At 41.4% G+C, this 16,789-nt stretch overlaps 1 protein-coding gene across 1 annotated transcript; it reads left to right on the forward strand.

The window, feature by feature from the left end:
* Positions 1 to 10,932: 10,932 nt before the first annotated feature.
* On the forward strand, positions 10,933 to 14,963 carry LOC307269112 (heterogeneous nuclear ribonucleoprotein C). The gene is made up of 8 exons (XM_080051951.1): positions 10,933 to 11,063; positions 11,626 to 11,900; positions 12,478 to 12,550; positions 12,703 to 12,750; positions 13,033 to 13,190; positions 13,268 to 13,381; positions 13,833 to 13,990; positions 14,662 to 14,963. The coding sequence occupies exons 1-8, from the start codon at positions 11,059 to 11,061 to the stop codon at positions 14,761 to 14,763; spliced, it is 933 nt and encodes a 310-aa protein (XP_079908077.1). The 5' UTR covers positions 10,933 to 11,058; the 3' UTR covers positions 14,764 to 14,963.
* The last annotated feature ends 1,826 nt before the right edge of the window (positions 14,964 to 16,789 follow it).

Raw genomic sequence — 16,789 nt, forward strand, 5'->3', positions numbered from 1 at the left:
TTGTTTTTTAGACTTGAAGGACTGCACCCAAGGCAATTGCAGGTTACGGTGCTGTGAGAACACCCAGAGGTGGCTGGAAGATTGGGATTTGGTTGTGCGAGTTATGCGCTCCTGTGGTCGACAAGTGAGGCTGAGCATCCACAGAGGTTCCGATCGAATGCACAGTGTCTGACTGCACAGTGAGAAGAAGAAGAGACACGGAGGGGACCCGGTTTAGCTGCTAAAGGACAAAAGCAAATGTTCCCCTCATCTGACCCCAATCCAAACAGGCCTTGTTTTGTATCTAATATGAAAAATGAGCATAATTTTTGGAGTCACTTTTTCTCAAGATCAAAAACTGAAAATATAAGCTAGTCCATAAGGGTAATGCTTTTGAACAACTACCAAAGACCAATGAAGGAGTCGGACCAGACCAAGGATAACTCTCTGAACTGGGATTTCGACCAGTCCTGGAGCTCATTCCTGAAACCAGCCACACGTCTCTGCCTCAACAAATTGGATTTCTCAGACCTCTGGGACGAGGACGACAGTACAGAGGACGAGGCGGCCATCTCAACCGACGAATCGTCAACGGGTCTCCAAGCTCCTCCGGCGCCCCCTCCTCTCCCTCCCCCTCCCCCACTTGCCCCACCATTGTCCTCGGGGTCCCATACAGGTGCAACTGGGAAATGTCGCACCTTGAAGCTCCACTGGAGGGAGCTGCAGAGTTTAGCCCCTCTCCCCAGGATGACCCGCTTTGGGACTAAGACTATCTGGGCCGGACTTGAGCCGGTCTGTTTGGACACAAACCTACTGGAGTACTTTTTTGGATCCAAGGGCAACAACATCAGTATTAATGTGGTTTCTGGGAGGCAGGTAAGACCAATGAGACAGTACGATGCGTCAGGAATATCGAGAGTTTGGGCAAGGTTGTTTCTGTCTACATCTGTTTTCCTCATGTGGAAAAGTCAGATTTTTGAAACAATTGTAAGCAACTACAGATTATGTCAATCAATCAGTTGTCACTAGCTTTTTTTGGGATGTGAACTTTGGGGAAAGTGGTTTGAAAATGTTTATAGAGCCATCAAGTTAAATTAAATTTACTCCTGAGATGGGGAGTCTCCTGCCAGCCTTTTGCCAGCTGGATGGCTCAGGTAACAGCACTGACTATGGCACAGGAAACCTGGGTTTGAGTCCAGGTCAGGGCGGGGAAGGTCCAGAGAGGGTCCTTTGGAAAGACCTTAATGCAAATTGCCTACCTCCATTTGTAAATCGCTTTGGATAAAACCTGCTAAATGTAAATTGAAAACAGAAAAGGCTCTTCCTAAAATACTCTTTATCCCAACTTAGAAGCAGCCGTCAGTCTCGGTGTTGGGAATGAAGCGCAGTAACATCATAACCATCGCCATGAGCAGCCTTCCCCCTCCCCGCCTCCTCCCCCCTGCTATCTACAGCATGGACAGCAGTGTGTTGGACAGAGAGGACGTTCAGGTACAGTACAGCTCATGTCCTCCGCAATTTGAGCTTCAGCATTTGCTTAACCTCTAAAGTTTGCTTATGTTGGACAGTCAATGTGTTGCCCTTGCAATATCTTTTATCATGTCAGAATGAAACCTGAGCACAATGCAGATAAGGACAGACACAGTGGAAAGTCCTGACTAGACCTGCAGTATGAGTTACTCTTACTCTTTCTACAACAGCGGCTTCAAGTCCTCATACCAACAGAAGAGGAACTTTGTCTGATCAAGGAGGCCAAGGCGCAGACCCCCCACTCCCCTCTGGCCCCGGCCGAGCTCTGCCTGCTCACTTTGGGAGAGATCCCACATCTGACCTCCAGGCTTCAGCTGTGGACCTTCGCTCTGGACTACGACTCCTTGGAGAGGGTAAGTGGAACGAGATGCAGCCCACGTAGCTGATGATGACAGTGCTGACAGTGTTTTTCATGGAAAGTTATTTAGTGTACTTGCGGCACTGAAATATGAAATCAAACCTGATTTCATATATATGTATCAAATAAATACAGGAGAACAAAACTTGAAACTTGGTTCGGACTTTTAGGTGTGAAAACGCACTTTGATAATGTTAATTGGGCTACACTTTCTAAGTTATGCAATAAATGATTCACTCTTCATGCTGAAACTGTCAAATCTGCATTTGTGTGAATAATAACATGAGGGTGTCACCTACACAAAGCTACATCATCATCATCAACAGAAACCTTTCTCACCAACATGTCACTGATGTCACATGGTCTGTTTGAATCACAACATTGTCCCTCTCCTTAACAGGAAATCGCTGAGCCTCTCTTCCATCTAAAGTTGGCCATGGAACAGCTCGCAGCCAGCCAGACCTTTAGATGTATATTGGCAACAGTGTTGGCGATCGGAAACTTTCTCAATGGATGTAAGGTGAGTGTGTTGTGATCCAAATCTTTGCTATCCATCTTCCTTGTTAGTGAGTCTTTTATTAATTTTTAATTCTAAAAATGCATATTTCATGTGCCAAGGCCCGTGGTTTTGAGCTGAGCTACCTGGGGAAGCTGTCCCAGGTGAGGGATACACACACTCGCCAGCCCCTGCTGCACCATGTCTGTGTGCTTCTGATGCAACTCTACCCACAATCCACTGACCTCTACTCTGACATCACTGCTGTAACTAAAGCCGGCAAGGTGTGTAGTTGTGATTATGTGTGTGTACAGTATGTGTGGTTGTCTACAGAGAGTGTATGTTGCCCTGCATCTGAGTGAGCTTTATTTTGATATAACAAAAAAGGTGAACTAAAGGTCGCCATGATGGATTTTAACTAATTTCTCAAGATCAGATACACATGTAAAGGGAGTCCTAACCAAGTAGAAACTGGGACTGAAACTTTTGGAATCCTATATCAAATAAACATCCATTCTTTTTCTTGTCTTCGTAGTGCGACTACTCCCTAGTCCAATCAAACTTCACCGAGCTCGAGGCCCTGTGCAAAGCATCATGGGAGCAGCTCAAGATTTTGGACAAGGCGGAGAGAAAAGGAGGAAAGATGGAGAAGAGGAGAGGTGGAGGACGAGAAGAAGAGGCTTTGGCCCAGGAGGGCTCGCTCCGTCACAGGCTGCCCAAGATTCTGAAAGAGTGCGAGGAGAGGCTGAAGGTGCTAAGGGCCGTGCACCGCCGGGTTATCAACAGGTGCGTTCTTATTTATTTATTTATTTAGATGACATGTTTGATGAAAACTGCTCCCTGTGTTGTGGTAAGTTCAAATTTGAGTCATCATGTCCAGTATAAACATTAATATTTTAATTTATGTTCTAGATAACATTAAAGGTCACATATTATGCTAATTTTCATGCTAATTTTCAGATTCAGAATGTGGGTTTCTGTTGGAAAATATTTTCATTGTGTATGTCCATGAAACCCTATATCAAGTGCAACTTATCTTAATTAAGTCATGTGCATGCTATTTTCCTTTTGACCTTTTTTTTCTCTCCAGGTTCCACTCTTTCCTCTTATTTCTGGGCTACTCCCGAGCCATGGTGAGGGACGCCAAAGCGGAGGACTTCTGCAAAACCATCAGTAACTTTTCTCTGGAGTACAGGACCACACGGCAGACCCTCCTCCTGCAGAGAGAGAGGGAACGGCAGAGGAGTGGAGCAGAAAGCCCGGGCCCTAACACTCCCGCAGCCAGAAGGAAAAACCAACACAAACAAACTCCAACACAGGTTTCTATCTGTTTTTTTTCCTTTGGAAAGTTAGTGCATATCTTTTGCCATAGAACTGAATGTCCGTTACATTCAAGCCATGGCCAAATAAGTTGACAAAAGTTGTTTAAGCTCCAGAAAGTCTCTCTGTATTTCTCAGTATGGCAGCGTTTACTGGTGTCACCCCCCGACACTGAATCAGAATCAGAATCCTTTATTGTCATTATACAGTGTACAACCACATTGTAGCAGCATCCCAGTATACACCCAAACACAAAATATAAAAATAGTAAAAAAAAATTGTGCAGGGGATTGGCGCACAAGCTCAGAAAAATCCAAAGAAGCGCCCAAGAAATGTTTCAGTTGTTGATTTTACTGCAAAAAAATAACAACTAAGCATTCTTCATGTGGGCAGCAGAAGTTACACACTACTGGTTTTGTTAACATACTGTCTGTACAACAAACAGGAAAACGAGGAGCAGTGTAGGCTGGAGGAGGTACTGAGAACTCCTGATTCATTCCAGAGACTGGACTGGACTCTGCCCCAAAGCCGCAGGAGGATGACTGACATCCAAGGTAATGTATGGGATGCCTCTCTTTCTTTCTCTCTTTGTCTATGAGATGTGTAATAATTCTGAACTAATATTTGTTTACTTCTCAGGTGCATTGTCACGGAAATTAAAGTGGTGACCCTGGTAGTGGTGACCCTTGCGATATCTTCTAAAAGCCAAACCGTTTTGTGTACCGTGTACTTTATTTATGGCATTGATGTTAAAAGTTTTCTTTTTCTTTTTTTCTGCAGCATAATGTTGTTAAGTAATAAAATGGACAGGTGTGTGAGATTCCATGTGCCATTAAACGTTTTGAACATGTTTGTGTTCTAATGTAATGATGCATTGAAATGTTCTGATTAAAAAAACATTTTTTAAATATGAATGCGTTTGTGTTGGCTCAAATGAAACACTATGTATGAACATAAAACAACAAAAAATTATAAATCAAATGAGTAACATTTAGAAAAAAATATCAGCATATACAAATTTAGAAAATTAACAGATGGACATAAGTGTAACCATTTTGCCACATAAAGCCCCATAGGACGTGAAAAATTAAAATACTTATTATTCATAATTCCACATGTTACAATGTATCCTCAGATGTTCCATTATATTAAAACGAGTTCCTTTGTATTCAATTATTACTTTGCATTGTTTTTCTCTCTAGCCTTCATCAGCAAGACGCGTGTCATAATTGCGCAGGTCTGAGCAAGACGAGGCTTGTATTCATTTTAACGTAAACTATCGTATCAGTGACCTGCAGCTCGTGACATCACACGCTACCTCCACCTGTCAGTCTGCTCTCCATCAGATGTAGCTCACGGGCACCAACGCACGCACTTAAACAATACAACCAGGCTTTGATATCTGCTTTTTAATAGATGAGAAATAGGAGTGTAGTATGACGGCGTAAGGCTCGCGCCTACAGGTGTTGACACTGTGTTTGCATTATTGATAAATGTGATTTAAATCAATGTTCATTAGACCTATGAACCCGCTACATATGGATGTAGTAAAATAAATAAAAAATAAAAAGCCTATGGATGTCGTCATTTGTGAGCTGGAATGACAAGCTCAATCTGCCAATCCCTGAACGGTATCTCTACACTGGCCACTTTCAACATCCAACCAGAAACTGAGATCCAGGGGTGGGCGGGACCCCTCTCTTGTGGATTTGAGTCGACGCCATTTCGTGTCCACTGGTTCAAGGTGATACAATCAGCCTGCAGAACCGTACACGGATCTTTACCCACTCAAGTAAAAAAAAAACTGCGTCGAATATTAATCATTTTTAGTATTAGGCTCCTGGTGAGTATTTTGAACCCGAGAGATTTTTTCCCTTTTTTTATTTTTATTTTTCCTGACTCAGAACCGTCTTTTGGACCTTTTTTTAGTTTTTATTTTTAATGCATTTTTCCTGGCTGGTATTCCTGAGACGGTGTTGTTTTAGGGGCGTAGGCCTACATTTTGTGGTGGCAGAATGAGCTGCGCAGAAACTAGTTTGACGTGAAGCAAGATTTTTTTTTTTTTTTTTTTTGCTTTTATTTTTCGAATAACACATTTTCAAAAAAGAAAAAAAAATCTTCCATTTTTCAGGGCTGCTGTGTTATTGTTGATCTGATAGTGGTCGTGTTTTCGAGGAGAGCAATATGGAAGATTGTTTCTGTCTTCTCTGGACAGTGTTCAGAACGTGTCACCCTTTTCCTGGAGATATGTTTTTAAAAGGTTTTTTATGCTCATCCTGTGTTTTGCCTCCACCTGTAACTTGATTTGCAGTCGTTGACATTGACAATAAGACGTGTTTTTTCCTGTTTTCTTTGTGATTTTGGCAGTGCTGAGCCTGAGACAGTCTATTTTCTGCAGCGAATCTCTCAGGAATGATGTAATTTTTCAGGCAAGATGTTTTGTTTTTTCTCAATCTGCGTTTTTTTAAAGGAACATTGACACTACAGCGTTTTGATATATTGTGCAGTCATGGATGGACACTGGGATTCTTGTAGCATTGGTGTGACATAACGTGTGCATTTGGTAATTCTGATATAATAATTTGAGTTTATTTGCAGATTCATTCATTAGCAGTTTATTCTGAGCTGTGGAGCTGCATAGACCCAGAACAGAGGCCTACAGAGGGGCCTGTTATGAGCTGTTATCAGGCTCCTCGGAATAGCTCCCTTTCTCTCTTGATTTTATCATCTTATAGCTTTATAAGTGATCAGGTCTACATTTGTCAACAACTTCTTATGTGCAGCAAATGTTTACAATGGGAAGGCAGGGTAGAATTGAAGTTGCACCTTCCTTCTTTTTTTTTTCACCCCACCCCTGTGTCCCAAGTGTGTCCTCTGGAAGTGTCCTTGAGCAGGAGTCACTACAGGCTCCAGGGGGCGCTGTTCTTCAGATGACCCTTTGCTCTGCCGCCCAGAGAAGAGGCCAGGCAGGATGCTCTGAAGCCGAAGCCAGTGTCTGATATTAGCCTGCTCGTTATGGTTGATGACAGTGCATTCCCAGTTCAACTCTTAGTTCACGTTATCAACTAAACCGGCAAAGAAGAGACAAATTCACCTGCTTTTACGGAACCATTGGTGCTTTTACATTTGAATAAAATCCCTATTTGGAGTAGTTTTTAGAATTTCAATGGTGAACAAACCAGCAACAGAAAAGCCTAATCGTTTTTTAAACTTTACAGTTCAGTGCATTAGGTACAATTTTGCCATATGCTTTATATGAATCGTCATATTCGGTTCATGATGAGATAATGAAGGATCAAGATTGAACTGTGTGAATTGTTATTGAGTAAATAAGTGTCGATTTGATCCCAAAATTCATAGCAGGAATGTGCTAGTGACATAAAGGGCATTATCTTCTTTTCTTCACGTATAGTTTCCATACTTTGCCCTCCATGTTCTGTGGCAATAATACTTTTCCCTTTTAGGAGGTCCTCTTTTCTAACGATATTCCGTTTTTGTTTCCCCCTGTTTAGTTTTTGAAGCCACTTTTTTGATCAGCGCCGAATCGTAAGTTGGTCTCAACCTTTTTTTTTTTCACCTCAACTTTTGCATATTTTTTTTATACAGTATATATATATTCCACTTTTGTTTTCACCCTCTTTGTGATTTAGCACATTTCTTACCCCATTTGGATTTCCTAGAGAAAAAAGCATGTAGTGTTTTTCTTGTTCTCTTTTTTTTTTTTTTTTTTGTGCTGTGAAAATAGAAAATAGAAATGCTTAACATTTAACAGTTTTACACTAGCGGCCACTCACATAAGCTTCCCACAGGTACCCGAGTTTTAATCAAATGCAGAAGGCTCAGTTTTGATTTTGAGAGCCCAAATTTTTACCTCCTTTAGTAGCTGAATAACACCCCCCCCTCCTGCATCCAGCCCTTGGACTAAGGACGGGCACTGACAAAGGCAGAATAAGTCCAGATTTTTCGCTGCCTTTGCTTTTTAATGTGATTTTTACATTTTTATTTTTCAATGTGCATGTCATTTGATGGAGTCAAATATGGTCCATTTTCCCCCACACACACAAAGATACCTTCTCTTGATAACAACAGTGACGTCACCATTATTACCCCTGATAGTAAGTTTGTACCCCTTTAAATAAGCAATCACTGCAGGCATGTGCTTAAGACCATGAATAACTAACCTATTCTATAATCACTAATACTGAATATTTGATTAAAAGCAACAATCTTTTGGGTACACTACATTTTTACTAAATCCAAAAAATGTCATGTAAAACAATCTACACATGTCCATTATACGTAACACTTAGCTTTTAAAGCGTTATCGAGTCTAGTGAATGTTTGTTGTCAAAATCACTTTTAGCAATCAGTGAATATGTCCTCACAATCCACTACCTGTTCAAAAGAATCCAGTGTTAATACACAGCCTAGGTTCTGTAAATGGGTATGTTGCTAGCTATGGATTTTGTTAACATGCCCTTTGTTAACATATCAGTTTACAGAGCCTAGGCTGTGTATTAACACCTGCTTTTCTTTTCAGTGCACACAGAGTATGGCCAGGTAGCGGATCGTGACGAGATATTCACTGATTTTGACAAAAAGTGATTTTGACAACAAGCATTCTCCAGAATCACTGACTCCACCTTTTCACTTTCCCATTCCCATATTTACTCCCTAGATCTATGAAGTACATATAAACAAACTATTTCCAGCTCCATTCCCATCTGTACAAACTGCAAAAGCTTCTCTCTGTGTCCGTTTTGTCTCGTCTGTCTTCCAAGCATGAGTCCTGAGAGCTGCGGTTCCAGTGTCTTTCACAGTCAAAGCACAAACATTTAAACCAACACTCACACAACTGATCTCTTGTAACAAATCCCACTTCTTGATCAAAATGAACTAAAAGATTTCCAGTATATACCATTATATGTCTAGAGGCTTACAGGCCATCATACAATAAAGCCCGGATGAGGCAGAGAGGATAGGAAAGTCACTGCTTTTATATTTCATATTTAATGTAACTTTCAATAGGAGGGACCACATTTAGATGGTAGCTAAGGCGTTTATAAGTGCCAAGATGTTGATTTTGGGATGACAATGCCGGGGGGCCCTTACCGTATGATTCTATGCAATTCAACAGCCTGGCAATAACGTAAAGCTCATATTATATAACTCTTATTAAAGCTGACACAAGTGGTCCTGTAACCTAATAGTGTATGAAATTAGGATTTACAGGCAGCCTACAAAGACACTCCCTAATCGTAATATGCATAAAAAGTCCCATAAAGTGGACGAGCCAAACACAGGCAAGTCAGACACGCAGAAAAGGGCAGGTGTTAACAAGTAGATCATCATAGTTTTCAAAAAAGACATATAACTAACAGGATATTAACTGAACGGTGACTATCACGTTGAATGACTTGACTTTACTGTGTTTTATACATGGGCCTATTACATGTACAATGTTTCTGTTATTACACAACACTGGCAAATATGAACAAACCCTAAATTTGCTAATTAAAGGTGGAGTCAGTGATTCTGCACGCTTGTTGACAAAATCACTTTTTGTCAAAATCAGTAAATATCTCCTCACAATCTGATGAGAGGGGTGGGGGGGGGGCACCGTAGATTGCAACATGCCCGTTTACAGAGCCTAGGCTGTGTATTGATAATTTTAGCGCGCACACAGTACAGTCGAGCAGTGGATCGTGAGGAGATAGTCACGGATTTTGAAAAAAAAGCATTCTCTTTAATCGCTGACTCCACCTTTAATGCTTTACCAATGCTCTCCAACAACATAGCCTAATTGTAGTTTACATCATGAAAATCGCACGGACTGCTTGTATATAACCCCGGGATATACCTACATTAACCCCAACACGCCACTAAGAATGAGAAACATTTGCTAAGCGGCCTGTGCTAGTCATAGTCCTGCCCCCTGCCCTCGTCTGAAAAACACCCTGGTGTTGTAGCCACCACCACTGCCAGCTTGCCAAGCAATAGCAACATCCCGGCCAAATCATGAAGGGGAGAGCAGTGAGCATTTAGCTTTTTGGCCAGACAGCCCGCCGCAAGCCATGTAATCCCCCTGCTTGTGTAGAGACTGGGCAGAGAGAGTGAGAGGCTGCTGCAGTTTAGGCCCGTTTGGCAGCGGCACGGTTGTGTTTTGGCAGGTGCAGATTTGGCTCCGTAATGGTTGAAGTGGTTGATAATGATATGCAAACGACCTGCCGGACACAGAAGGGAATTAGTGAAGAACCAGGTTGAGACATAGGCTACTGAAGGTTAATAAGCAAAGCCAGTGTTTTGCTCATGCTGAAAGAAAAACCCACAATGTTCTCTACCAAGCTAAAGAAGGGAATGTTTTCATATACAGGGGTTGGACAAAATAATAGAAATACTTAGAGGCTGCATCATGGTCATTATTCACGTCATAGTCTAATAAAAATCTTAAAGGGATAGTTCAGTATTTTTAAAGTGGGGTTTTATGAGGTACTGATGCTTTGTGTTACCGTATGGAGATGGCTATCAGTGCAGTCACTATAAGGAGTTTGGGGGAGATGTCAGACATATACTGTTGCAGACAGGTCCAGTAGAAAGGTTACATAGAGGTTACATAGAAAAATAAATATCAACTAAATTGTACGCTAAACTAATATTTTTGCTGGTGAGGGTCTTCTTGGTTGTCTGCACAGCTTCCCTGTGTTGATTTGTCTGAGACCCCCCCTCCCCTCCGACGCAATGTTACATAACTTTGCAGCGTCTGTGACTAATGCTACAGCAGAGACTATCTGTCCCCCTTGTGCTGGCATATTAAAGGTGACACACTTAACGCGGCTAATCGTACGACACGCTAATGTGACTCGCTTTCATAACTGCCTTTTAGAATTGTTGCAAGTTGCAGGCACTGTAGATTAAAGGAGAGCATCAGAGAGAAAACTGAATAATCATGGAACCACTAGGACACACTAGGAAGCCAACACATCTATGAATGCAGAAATGTAGCTTTAGCTAAGTGCAGGGATACATAAAAGTGTTGGACACGGAAGTTATCCGCTTTAATAACAAACATTTAGAGAGTAACAATATATGTTAAAAGCAGCTTTCTAATTTCATTGTAATATCTTCTTGTTGTCATAACAAACAAAGCATTTATCCCACAGGTTTTTTAATGGCCGCCTCCATATTTTTCTCTAAACCTCCTGATCAGCCCCTCTTCCACTTTTTAAAATCACTTCCAAGACAAACTAAAGCGAAAGCAACACTTTTTGGACGTGTACGTAGTAGATGTCATCTCTCATAGTCCCTCGACGACCCTCTTCTCTCCAACAGAGTCAGACAGGCAGGCAGAACCTCCAACGACCCGGGTACTGACACCATGGAGTGAGTGCCGGCCGCTTCATAAAACCCAACCACACTTGTATATTCTGCTGTATGATATTTACTTTATATTTGCCTTTAGAGATTCCTGTCTCACATTATTGAATGTTCAAAAACACATTTAGGGTGTTTCTGTGTGTGTGCGATATTAAAAAAAAGTAACCTACCCCTTGAAATCAATATACAGTATATGGACATTTGACATGTTATAGCCCAATGAATCATGTCATGATAAACAGCTGCATACTTTCATCCAATTTAGGCCCACTTTGTTTTCAAATGGACACATGCTCCAAGCGTATACTTCATAGGTGTTTGAAGCCAATATTGAAGACCTTGAACACCCACACAGTCAAAACTCACATTAGCCTTGGTGCAGGGCTAACGTAGAAATGAACAGGCCAATTATAATATAATAAATACTGTAGCCTTTATCACAAAGTGTTTATGTGCTCGTCTCCTTCCCTTACTTTATGAACCTCACTTACATTTGAATATTGTCTTCAAGCTCAATATTACCTTGTACTCTCCCTTCCCTTCCCCTAACCCTCCCCCCATGTCTCAGTTGGTCGTCGTCCTCCCCCACCTCCAGCCTGATGGCCAGCAGCAACGTGACCAACAAGACCGACCCGCGCTCGCTCAACTCCCGCGTCTTTATCGGCAACCTCAACACCCTGCTGGTCACCAAGGCCGACGTGGAGGCCATCTTCGCCAAGTACGGCAAGGTGGTGGGCTGCTCCGTCCACAAGGGCTACGCCTTCGTCCAGTACCCCAACGAGAGGAACGCCCGGGCAGCCGTGGCCGGGGAGGACGGGCGCATGATCGTGGGACAGGTGATGGGTGAGTTAAGGGGTGGAAAGTTGGAGTCCACTACTGAGTCCATTGAAATCAGAAGTGATAGAGATGTGGGTCCTTTAAAGGAATAGTTCAAATATCATGACTAAAGTACAGGTTATTTTAGTACAGTACTCGACTATATCCCAGCATGCATTGGGCAAAAAGACAAAGGAAATGCCATGCAAGGGCCATGAATCTGTTACAGTCCATTCAGTTCACCTTCAATAATCATCCTAGGGACCTTTGTTTATTTCCCCTGTGCTGCCCTCTAGTGCTTAAAACTAAGAATAGAAAAAATATTTTGCACAAGCGAAATAAAAAAAACATTTGAAAAGAATTCAATTTGTCTCATGAAATTAAAGGTGAGTAATTATATGCATATGCATATACCTCAAAAGTGGTAAAAGCAGCATCATATCCTGCCAAAATAACATACCATCGAGTGAAAGTTGAAGGACTGATAAGTTGTTCATTTAGATTTAACACATTCTGTCCAATACATGTGTTGGCGCATTCTCCCACTCTTGGCAACTCTTTTAAATATCGCTCAAACCTGTCCTTCCCTTTCCTCCTCCCTCAGACATCAACCTGGCGGGCGAGCCCAAACCTCACAGATCCAAGACAGTCAAGCGTTCTGCAGGAGACATGTACAGGTGTGTAACACGCTGCTGTGTACGCCCACAGTGGCAACGCAGCAACTCCAGTTATTCCCCAATCCGACAGACAAGTCATGATACTTAATAATGTAAAAACAGTCTATTTTATTGGTGTTAATCTTTGTACCTCGTCTCCGTTCTCTCCACAGTCCAACCATTGATTTGGACTATGACTTTCAAAGAGATTACTATGAAAGGTAAGCTGACTAGTCTTTTTTTTTATCCATTGTTACCAGTTTATTATCTCAGCAATGGCCTGTTTGAATTAAGGTCAAATGTGTCAATGTGCAAAAAGTGTCAATTCAAAGGGCTATGGTTTCTGCAGGCTACATTTATGTGTTTTTTGTAACTGAGTGCACCAGGTTGTGGATAAAAATGTGTGGTAAAATTGTTAAAAATACAAAACTTGTAAAAAAAGAAAAAGGTTTACCACTGTGTGTCTTGGCACCTTTACATGTTTACATGTCTACCTGTCTCAGGATGTACTCCTACCAGCCCCGGGTGCCTCCTCCCCCTCCCCCTCTGTCCCGCGCTGTCATTCCCTCCAAGCGTCCCCGGGTCAGTCTGAGCGGAGGAGGGAGCCGCCGGACCAAAACCAGCTTCTCCTCCAAGAGCAACCAGAGGAACTCCCGTATAGGTACCACATGTATGCCGTGTCTCTGTGTCGTTCTGTAACCCCCCCCCCCTCCACATAACGTCCTTTTTAACCCACAGTGAAGGCAGACGACCTGCAGACCATCAAGAGAGAGCTCACGCTGATCAAACACAAGGTGGACTACCTGCTGGAGAGCCTCGAGCGCATGGAAAAGGACCACAGCAAGAAGTCAGGTGGGCCTCAATGAGAGCATAATGCAAATGTTAAATTTGAAGGACGGCAGTTTGCATTTTTATAGACCTTGATCCGATCTGCTTTTGAGCAAATCCACATCTCTCACTCTCATCTTTAGGATTCATTTTAGGATTTTATAACTTTTTTGAAGGTTTTAAATGGGTTGGCGCCTACTTATTCATGTGAGCTTGTAGATATTCACACTCCAGTCAAAGCACTTAGAACGTCTAATCAAATAGTCCTGGATCCTCCAAGATTTAAAAAAAATTGCAGTGATTGCTCCAAATCTTTGGAATAGTGTACAAATTACATAAAAGAACTGCCAGGACCGCACACACACACACACACACACACACACACACACACACACACAAACACACAACCCATCATCATATGTATTATGCTACAGTATATAAATACATTTGAACTGCACTTGACTATTTTACTCAGAGACAAAGAGCAGCAAACCAGAGCCAGGCGAGTTGTCCTCCCTCAACTCGTCCAGCTCCAGTAAGAAAGAGGACGGGCTGAAGCGAGACAGAGAGATCCAGGAGCTGAACGACTCGGAGGAGGAAGAGGAGGGAGATCTGTTGGAGGACGAAGACCAGGTGAGGGGCGGGGCCACAACCACAGCTAAGAGAGCGCTCACGTTTGAAGCAAGTTGCTCCAATCATTTTTATTTCCGTTTGTCAATTACTTTGCAGATTAGGACGTTTTTTGTATGTGCCAGAATATATTGAAAAATTACTTAGAAAATCAGATATACTAATGGGGCTATATTACTCTCAGATATCCTAATATGATGTTGTAAAGTGAATGTATGTTTGCATTAAAGTGGGTGTCCAGAGTTTTTTTTCACAGAACAGACTCTAGAAGAACTATGCACAGGTTTTAAAAAGTGCATTTTCAGCGTGTTTTTAAAAACAAAATATATTTCTTAAATCAGACCATTAACAACATATGTAAAAATCCTTCTGTGATAACAATTAGATCTTAGAATGATTATGGATTATGATTATGATGATAAGTTGATGATAGTGCATTAGAAGTTGAAATAAAGTTAAAAAAAAAAACTAATGTGTAAATAATGGCCCTTAAAGATGATTATAAGTATATAAGACACAAACAAGGTTTAGTAAAATAAACACCTTAATGTACATTGGGGAACCTTTATTTATACTTGTACGAACTTAAGAACACATGTTATTGAAGCAAAACAGACAAAAATGTTGCCTTAACAAATATAAGTTAAGCTTATTTGACTTGTCCCTCTGTGCAGATGAAGAGCAGAGGGCGAGAGGAGGATGAGGAAGAGGAGGAGGAGGAAGGAGAGCACGAGGAAGGAGAGGACGATGGCGATAGCACCGGAGACGACTCCTGAACGCCGAACAAAACAAGTCGTGTGTGATTGTATCTCCACTCCAGACTCGTACACACAGTGCTCATGTGCTCAATGATGAATCGACTGGACATTGATATGCAGTGTATTGTAGATATTGGTCTCTCTCTCTCATATACACACACGCAAAAAACGCACAAATACGTGAATATGTAAAGTACTTATTCCTGGACTTTCTATCAAATCAGTCATTTAATATTCCCTACTTCTTTTCTGATTATTTGTTTCTTATTTGACTTTTGTGCAAACTAATGTGTTACATTTAGATTGAAGGCAAGTTCAGAAAATAATAAATGTAACTTTTTATGTTCAAACTATGGGCTATAAGCCACTCTAGTATAAGAGATATTGACAGAAAAAAAGCTATTTATTTTATCTATTTATTTTTACTGTGGTAGCACAATGAATTTACCAACTACCACATGGCAGTGGCTGACATTGAAACAAATTCTTAAAAACTTAAAATGCTGAGGTGCAACATCAGTCTTGACGCAAAATATCCAGCATGCTACAACAGGGCCCAGGCTTGGACATTCAAAAATTTCAAATATATTCCTGGTCCTGAGCTGCTGTAGAGCTGCCTCCCAACCAAAAGGTGGCGGTGTGGCCACACAAAAGACTTTAACTGACCTTGACTGTAATGCAGTGCTGCTCCCTTCTTGTTTTTTTATCTGTCAGTTTTTTGTTTGTTGATGTTTTGTTTGTCATTGGACTGAAAATGAATAAACGTGTTTTCCAAGTTGGAACCTGTACCTTTGGTTCAATTCCCACATGGATGCATCCAGGTGTGGTGTGTGAGGCTGGAAATTTGTGACTTTAATGAAGGTAAATGGTGGATGGACACAGAGAAATAATGGGTTGCACAATAGGATGAGTGTATGATTTAAAACATATGTTGTAGCTTTACAATGCAGAACACATGCACTGAGGCTGGACTGAGCTTCTGGTGTAGTTTAGATTAAGCCATGCAGTTAGTTTTGCTTTTATTTGCACAGGTGTTGAGATATTTGCCTCTAGGATTTCTGTCAAAATACTTGGTCAAATGTAGGCTATAGGCAAAAATGTAAACCATGGAAATCTCCCCCTTCCCCAAATGTGTACATGAAAAAAGTCTGTCATCCCAAACATTATTCTTTGTCTTGTTATGATTTTAGAGATAATTGTGCTCTGATTTAATTGAAATACATTTCCCCAAATGTTGGGTATGTAACCTAAGTTAAAAGTATTACTTTGCCACATGTCGAGGCCCATTTATTTATTTACAACACTAACTACATAGACAAATGTTACTAGAGCAATGGGAAAATGATATGATATGATTTATTATTTCATTAGGAAGATCTGACCCAAAGCTAATTCAACTTTTTTAACACTTTTTCATCCCTGTAAACTTTGGATGTTAGTGTGAACATTCCCATTCAGTCTCCAAATGACACATAGAAAAGGAAGAATAAAAATACTTCTATTAGAGCAGACAAGCTTGTCTGTCCACAACTCCATTATACCAATGACTGAACTGCATCAATACACAGCTTCCTCATAAATATGCATTACCCTGCTGGCACTCTGTTGAGGAATACAGGGGTCCCCAAGGAGGAAATTGGGAAAGTTAATTGATTGTGGCGGTTTCCATGGTGAACTGTGATTAACGATGGAACCACAGGCAGACAGAGGGGGCTGGGTAATGTGAGTCCGATGGATGGAGAGAGAATAGATGGATAGATAGATAGATAGATAGATAGATAGATAGATAGATAGATAGATAGATAGATAGATAGATAGATAGATAGATAGATAGATAGATAGATATTGTAGTTAGATAAATAGATAGATAGATAATGAGAGTATGAGTGATGGATGGTTGGATGGATGGATGGATGGATGAACAGGCCGCAGTAGACTGGAGACAGATGGAAGAGTGGCTGACAGATGGAGCGAGGACAAGACGAGCGGAAAAGGGTTTTGTGGCGTGCGCTGGGAGGGATGGAGAGGATGTGGGAATGGTGTG

Source organism: Ammodytes marinus (assembly GCF_949987685.1).
Source record: "Ammodytes marinus genome assembly, chromosome: 23".
In the NCBI taxonomy this organism is placed as follows: Eukaryota; Metazoa; Chordata; class Actinopteri; order Uranoscopiformes; family Ammodytidae; genus Ammodytes; species Ammodytes marinus.